Source organism: Camelus dromedarius, chromosome 8 (genome assembly GCF_036321535.1).
Source record: "Camelus dromedarius isolate mCamDro1 chromosome 8, mCamDro1.pat, whole genome shotgun sequence".
Lineage (NCBI taxonomy): Eukaryota > Metazoa > Chordata > Mammalia > Artiodactyla > Camelidae > Camelus > Camelus dromedarius.
Genome location: NC_087443.1, coordinates 25,977,685 through 25,984,537, shown reverse-complemented (window position 1 = coordinate 25,984,537; position 6,853 = coordinate 25,977,685). Strand labels below are relative to the sequence as shown.

Genomic DNA, 6,853 nt, shown 5'->3' with positions numbered 1-6,853 from the left:
AGTAATGCAGCCACCTAGACACTGAAGAGGTGAGGAGGGGAGAGAGCTTCTAGGAAAACAAAGTCAACCTCTGCTTCAGATTTTTTTAATGCTGTTTTTTTAATGCTCTCAGCAGACCCAAATACACTCAGAAGTTAAAATATGTCGAACACAACTGGGCAGGAAGGCCGGCTCCAACACACGAGAGAACAGCTCTGAACAGCAGCCTTCTGAAACTTCATTTCTCTACAAATTCAAACACAGGCTCCTATCAACACTCCTGGAAACCCCCAGTAGAGCCTTTGGCATTAAGAAGTGCTCAGTGTTAGGCCCCTTCTCCCTCCATCAGCAACTTCATGCCCGACCCCTTCCCAGCCACGCACAAGCCCCCGCCTGTCTTGCCCCAGTCCTTACAGTGTGTGTTTAGCCCAGACTCTGGGCACTGATCTTTCTCCTAATTTCCAGTCAAGCTCTGTGGCAGGGCCAGAGTCCTTCCTAAACACTGACTACCTAGTGGGGCCAAATCTTTGCAAAACCCTCTGCCATGAGCTACATCCTTTGCTGTCTCCTCTCCTTCCTTGACTACCCCCACCCCTCCTGCCCTGCTCCTGGCCGAGAATCCACACTGAAAATGCCACTCACCTCCTTCCCCAGAGCCACAGTGCTGCCACCCAGCTGAGAGTGAGCCTGGGAGCCACACACTCCACTGCTGCTCTCTCTGGCCTCCAGACCCGGTGGCCTCGTGACGGTCTACCAACCCTCAGCTCTAGGGCACCTCCATTACCCACTGGCTCTTCCATCTCTGAGCTTGTTACGGGCTACTGGAGAATATGATTTAAGAACTCTAATGAGGTCTCCACTTACTTAGCATAGTACTTAGCACGCAATAACGTAATAGTAGCAGTAAAAACTTCACTACTTACTGAGTGCTTACTAAGTGCTAGGCACTGCTGTAAAAGCTTTATGTGAATTAAGTTATTTAATCTTTATAACAACCTTAAGAGGTAGGCACCATTATTTTACTTATTACACAGATGAGGAAACAGGCAGAGTAGGCATTCCTAGTGTTCTTAAAATGAATCAACTTCAAGTGGGCCCACAGAGTTGTCCAGCAATCATTTTTTTCATCCATTCTCCCAGCAGATATTTTAAAATTCATCCTCACTCAAGTACCTGACCAACCTCGGTCCTTCTCTCCTCCTCTACCAAGAGGATCAGAGGCACACATTGCACATTCTACAAACACTACTATCCCAAATGTTCACCTTCACTCAAAATGTCTCTCTCTGTATTTCCTCCTCCTAGAGGAGAGAAGAAAGTAATTCTAAAAGTGCTTTCCTCCCTCTGTCATTTTGTCCCATGCTCAATTCTTCTGGAACCCTGCTCTAACCCTCCTGAACCACACCTTCTGCCTCTACCCCTCAACTCAGCAACATTCCTATTGCCAAAACACAAACAAAACCTTGTTTCCCCGCCACAGAGAGAATCCCTGCTCAACCTTGTAAACTTCTCAAGCCACCTCCTTTTCATCACCAAATTTCTCCAAAGAATAGCTCTACATCTTTTTCCCTTCTTTACCAAAACTCACACCCTTAGCCACCAGATCTGAATTTCACCTCAACATCCTTAATGAAAACTGTAAAAAGTCCTCAGAAGCCATCATGGGCCCTCCCGTGTCTCGAGGCTGGCATCCAGATTCTCCAGGATCTGGTCCCTAACAGTCCCTCCAGGCTAGTTGCCGTCACACCCTAATGAGTTTCACATGTTCAAGACTTACCTCTCCTTTAAGGTTCTTGCTTAAGTCACACCTCCCTCTAAATTCTTACCTCCTATTTGTGCCAGTTATTAGTTCTTCATACACAACGCCTCAAATTATGTGTACACACAACTTATGCTTTGCAACTACACAAGAAGCTCTGTAAGGGCAACAGTCATGTCTTAGTCCTACTTCCCACAGTCACTGCAGGGCAGGGCAGGGTGCCTAGGAGCAAACTTTCAGAGGCACTCATCCTCAGGGTCGTGTAACTGCAGGGCCAGTACTGAAACTTCACCTCACTTGCCTCACCCTGACTCAGCCCTGTAACTAGTGATGTCTTTGACATGGATTGAGAATGAATGAATCTATAAACCAATGAATCATTAAGAGATTAGTATCAGGACTTTGGGTGATGACTACTTAATCCTTGTTGGAAATAAAACTGGACATAACAGGCATATCATGCAATCATAGTCACAGAAAAGACGTCTGCTGAGGAGGTTCTAGGAACAGAAATAACACCCAGGAAGACTCTCCCCGTGTTTTCCACAAGCTGCTGTTGTGTCTGAATATAACACCCGGAATTATTCACTGCAGCCATACCTGGAGTAACCTCAAGATGAAACCAAGGGAAGAGAAAGACAGAGCCAAGAGCGGGTGGAGCTGGCACCCTCATCTTCCATGTCTGTGGCCTGCCCATCCCCTGCACTTCTCATGGGAGACAATAAATCATTTGATCCATTAAGCCAGCTGAGTCAGGGTTTTCGATTATTTCAGCCAAAACAAGACTGATATGGCATCATTTTCCAGAAAGAATGGAATGGCAGAAGAGGAAGCCGGGCTATTTCTGCACCCTCCTCTCTGGCTTCTCCTAGGAGAAGGATGAGTTGGTCTGGGGTAAAGGCCCCATGTTCAGCCAGGCCTTCCAGCCCTTGCTCCTGAATGTCTCAGCGATGAGAACTGACCACAGCCGCTCTGTGCTTCAGTCTCGCATTGGAGAAGCAAGGCCGGCTGGGCTCTCCACCTGACACCGGAGGGAACTGCACTTCCCTGCTTTCCTCAGATCAGCCGGTAGGAATAAAACATCTGGTTCTGGCCCGGTGTCTGTTCAAAGTGCACTCTCTGATGAAGTCTTAGCACCTGTAAAGCTGATTCTTTGACTCGTATTTGGCCCCTCTGTCTGGCTTCCAACAGCATAAGAGAGACTAGTCATTAATTAGGTCCCTCCAGTATCCCCAAAATTTTTCTCAGAAAACAATCACATTAAACTTAATTGGGGAAGTTGACTATAGCAAAGGAACACTTTTTCATCAGAAAAAGTCTACAGTATTTGATCTTTGGCTTCAAGCCAAATGGTCTAAAAGGGACAGGACTTACCCTCACATGTGAAACAACTGAAACCAGGACAAAATACATAAAACACTTGTCAAGACAGTGAACGTACGGCAATAAAAGACAACACTCGGTCGTTCAAGATTCAGCCAAAGTGTCTATTTAGTGCACCTGTATTTTTGATGGCCTGTTCTACCTCAGCTTTTGCGATGAGAAAGTCTAGTTTAATTACTTCTGTTTAGATCCTTTATCTCTCCATTCTTTCATCCATTTCCTCCTCCTCTTGTTATCCTTGCGTTCCATGAGCCCAGATCAGTAGGAAAGTCTAGAATACTCAACCAAGCCTAAGATGTCACCTAGCAACAGAAAAGTTGGCAAGAACAGGAACCATCCCCACCCCATCCTTCGGGTGGGTCTAAAATAAGTCCTGCCGTCACTGGCATAGTTGCCTGCCCACAGACGACAGCCTGGCCCCAGGCCCCACGGGCAACAGGCATCTGCTCTACCTGCGAGTCACCTCCCTGTGGGGACAGGAGCCTCTTCCCTTACACTGGCCCGTTTGCCTGGCACCCTGATCACCAGCTGAATCTCCGTTAGGGCCCTCTTCCCCGAGGTTGAGTCTGTTTCATCCCCTTTCTTATCCCATTCTCCCTCCCTCTTAACGCCCAGCTCTGGCTGGGAGCTCTTCAAACAAAACTAGCCCCTGCCACAGAACCACAATGATTCACTCTGACTAAGACTTTTGAGTGTTGGCTAACAACAAGATTGTTGCCGTCGAATCCCAGCACCAGACTGCACCCTTTGGAGGCTGGCATGGGCTGTGCTGAGCCCCAGATGCCCTCTGAGCCTGTCCTTCCATTCCACACCGAGCCCTCCATGATGGTGCCTGCATAGGCTGAGGCCTCAAAGGACACTCTATGCTACCTTAGACACTCCTGCCTGGGTGGAGTGAATGCAGGGCATCTGTGAAGGGGACCCAGGGTCCGGTAGCCTGACTAACACAGAGGTCATCGCTCCAGGGAACCTGGGACATTTTTTCTCAAAAAAGTACAGAACTGATATAAGATAACATTTCTTTTTAATGCAATCAATATTTTTCCCATTATTTTTCCCCTTTTTCTTTTCCCATTTAAGCAACAAGGCTGTTCTGCTCTCACTGCCTCAGGAAAAGTACGTTACAATCAAAAACAGAATTCTTTTTTAAAGAAGCCTCTCCCCGGATTTATGTTTCCACACCTATACCCTTCCAGAAGAACGGAAAGGACTCATAGCATAAATTCAGCTTTGGAAGAATTTTATAAAGGAATCAAGGTTCTTCCTAAAGCTCAAGGCTAGACCTGAAACTTCCAAGGGGCTGAGAGTGTAGTCAGGGTCCACTGACCACCCAGCGCCCATTCAAGGAAGCACTATGCATGGCCTATATCCAGTGATTTCTTGAACAGCAGCACAGTACTTTTGCCCACTGATTTTTTCCAGAAGAAATGATGCTTCTCTGTACCTGGGAACTTGGCATCCCTCCCCATTCCAGCCCCATCAATAAGCACGGATTAAGTGATACCACAAAGCACCACTTCCCAGCGAACTGGGGAAATCTTTGCTGTTCACTCCCAGGAGGAAACACTGTATCTAAAGCATGTTGGATATTCCTGAGCCCTGCACAGTGACAGCCTCCCGGACTAGTCCTTCAGCTCAGGCAATCCTGTTCTCACACAGACGCACTTACTCTTTTCAGCTCCTCTCCCGTTTGCCCCTTTTGGTTGCTCTGGGATACTCTCTCTCCTGTTCTCCCAATGGAATATATAAATAACCAGTGGCATTGGGGAATCCAAAACAGTATCTTAAGGCCACCTTGGAAGCCCATTTATAAGCTGTCTTTGGAAGGAAAACGATAGAGTTCAGGTTTGGAGGAAAAAAAATACAACTGGGGACCTCATATTCTGAAACTTGAAACAAGAAGAAAAATTTATTGTTCTTAGGTTGGTTGATCCTACAAATCTTGATCAATGTTTAATGCAACCTAAAAACAAAATAAAAAGTGAATATGCTTTAATAAAATTAAATTGTGAAAATGTACAAGCCACAGAAAATTAGTTTATGTAATTTCTACATGACTATGTAAGCGAAGTTTTTTTGATAGTTTCAGATTATTTCAAATAAAATCCAAATTCAAGATAATAATTTAATTGTGTTCTCAATGTATTTATTAACCCATCCTTCATTCTACTTCTTTTGCTAGTCTCTCTTATTGTTATCCCTATCTTTGTTGCTGGGGTCCCGTACTCACCCCTTAAATGTTGAGATTTCCCATGGTTTTGCCCTGAGCGCCCCACTTCACATTCTGCCTGCTCTCCTGGGTACCTTACTCCCTCCTTAGCTCCACTTAGCATATATGCCAGTGACTGCTGGATTCATATCTCCTGCCTGGACCTCTCTCCTGTCCTCCAGACCTGTATCATACATCAACTGATCTTTGGCCATTTTCACCTGCAAACCTCAGAAGTCACCTGAAACTCAGCATGTCCACAACCAAAGCCATTATTTTCACAAAACCTACTTCCTCTTCATATGTTCAATTGAACGAATGGTAAAGCTCAAAAAATGGTGAAGAGTCCAGCTGCCCAAGGGGCTTCATCCTTGATTTCTTTCTCTCCCTTATCCTCCCAGCCAACATCGGATCCACTCAGCTCTCCCCATTTCTGCTGCCTGCTCCCTGGACAACTTGCATCTGGATGACTGTAATAACCCCGGTTCCACTCCTGCCCATTCAAATCCTCTCTCCACCTTCTAAAAACACATATTTAATCCTTACATAAACCTTTTCGATGACTCTTACTGCACTTCAGTCCAAAACCCTAACAAGACATACAGAACCCAGTGTGATCTGGTCTTTATCCACCTCTCCAGCTTCAAATCACACCATTCTCCTAGCTCCGCGGGCCCCAGCCATGGTACTGGACTCTTCCAGTTCCTTGAAGGCATCTTGCTCTCTCCGTCCGCTGGGCCTGTCTCATGTTAACTCCTTGTTTGTTTTTGTTTTTGTTTTTGTTTTGGGGGGAGATAATTAGGTTTTATTTATTTACTTATTTATTTTAATGGAGGTGCTGGGGATTGAACCCAGGATCTTGTGCATGCTAAGCATGTGCTCTACCACTGAGCTATAGTCAGGCTAATTCCTTATACGTCACTTCCTGGAGAAGACTCATCCAGGCCAGGTCAGGTTTCTCTGCTCTGTCCTCTCAGAGCACCTCCCCCACTGGCCCATCGACCCCCAAAGGGCAGGAACCCAGTCTGTTTTGTTCATTGGTATTTTCTAGCTTCTTGCATGTACCAAAACACAGCAGACATCTAATAAAAGTGTATCCACTGACTGATGAGCACCAAGTCCTTCCAGCTCCACTTTCTGAACAGCTCTTAAAAATACCATTTACTCCTTCAGGCCACCAGTGTCATTTCTCTCTAGATTACTACAAAGAGTAAAAATCTAGAGAGAAATCTAGTAGCGGGCCTCCTCAAATCTATTACTCCATTCTCTTCTACATGCTACAGCCAGATGGCCTTCCTAAAATGCAGTTCTGATCATACGGGCCTCCACTGCATTTAGGACGAAATATAAACATCTGAGCACAATGACAAGTCCTTTCGCAGTCTGGCCCCGGCTGTCTCCATCCCTCCTGGCCTCCCACTCTCTATTCTCCCCAAGCTGCATCCTCACACTTTCTGCACTCTCAGCCTTCCACCCCACCACTGAGCGCCAAAGCTGATTTCCTTCGGGAAGCCTGCCCTGAC

General features: G+C 46.1%; 1 protein-coding gene across 1 annotated transcript in view; it reads right to left on the bottom strand.

The window, feature by feature from the left end:
• Positions 1-5,002: 5,002 nt before the first annotated feature.
• Positions 5,003-6,853, bottom strand: part of DYDC1 (DPY30 domain containing 1) — a 43,241-nt gene continuing 41,390 nt past the window's right edge. The window contains exon 12 of the mRNA XM_064487990.1: positions 5,003-5,084. Within this exon, the coding sequence (XP_064344060.1) occupies positions 5,055-5,084 (30 nt within the window). The 3' untranslated portion in view covers positions 5,003-5,054. The remainder of the gene's footprint in view (positions 5,085-6,853) is intronic.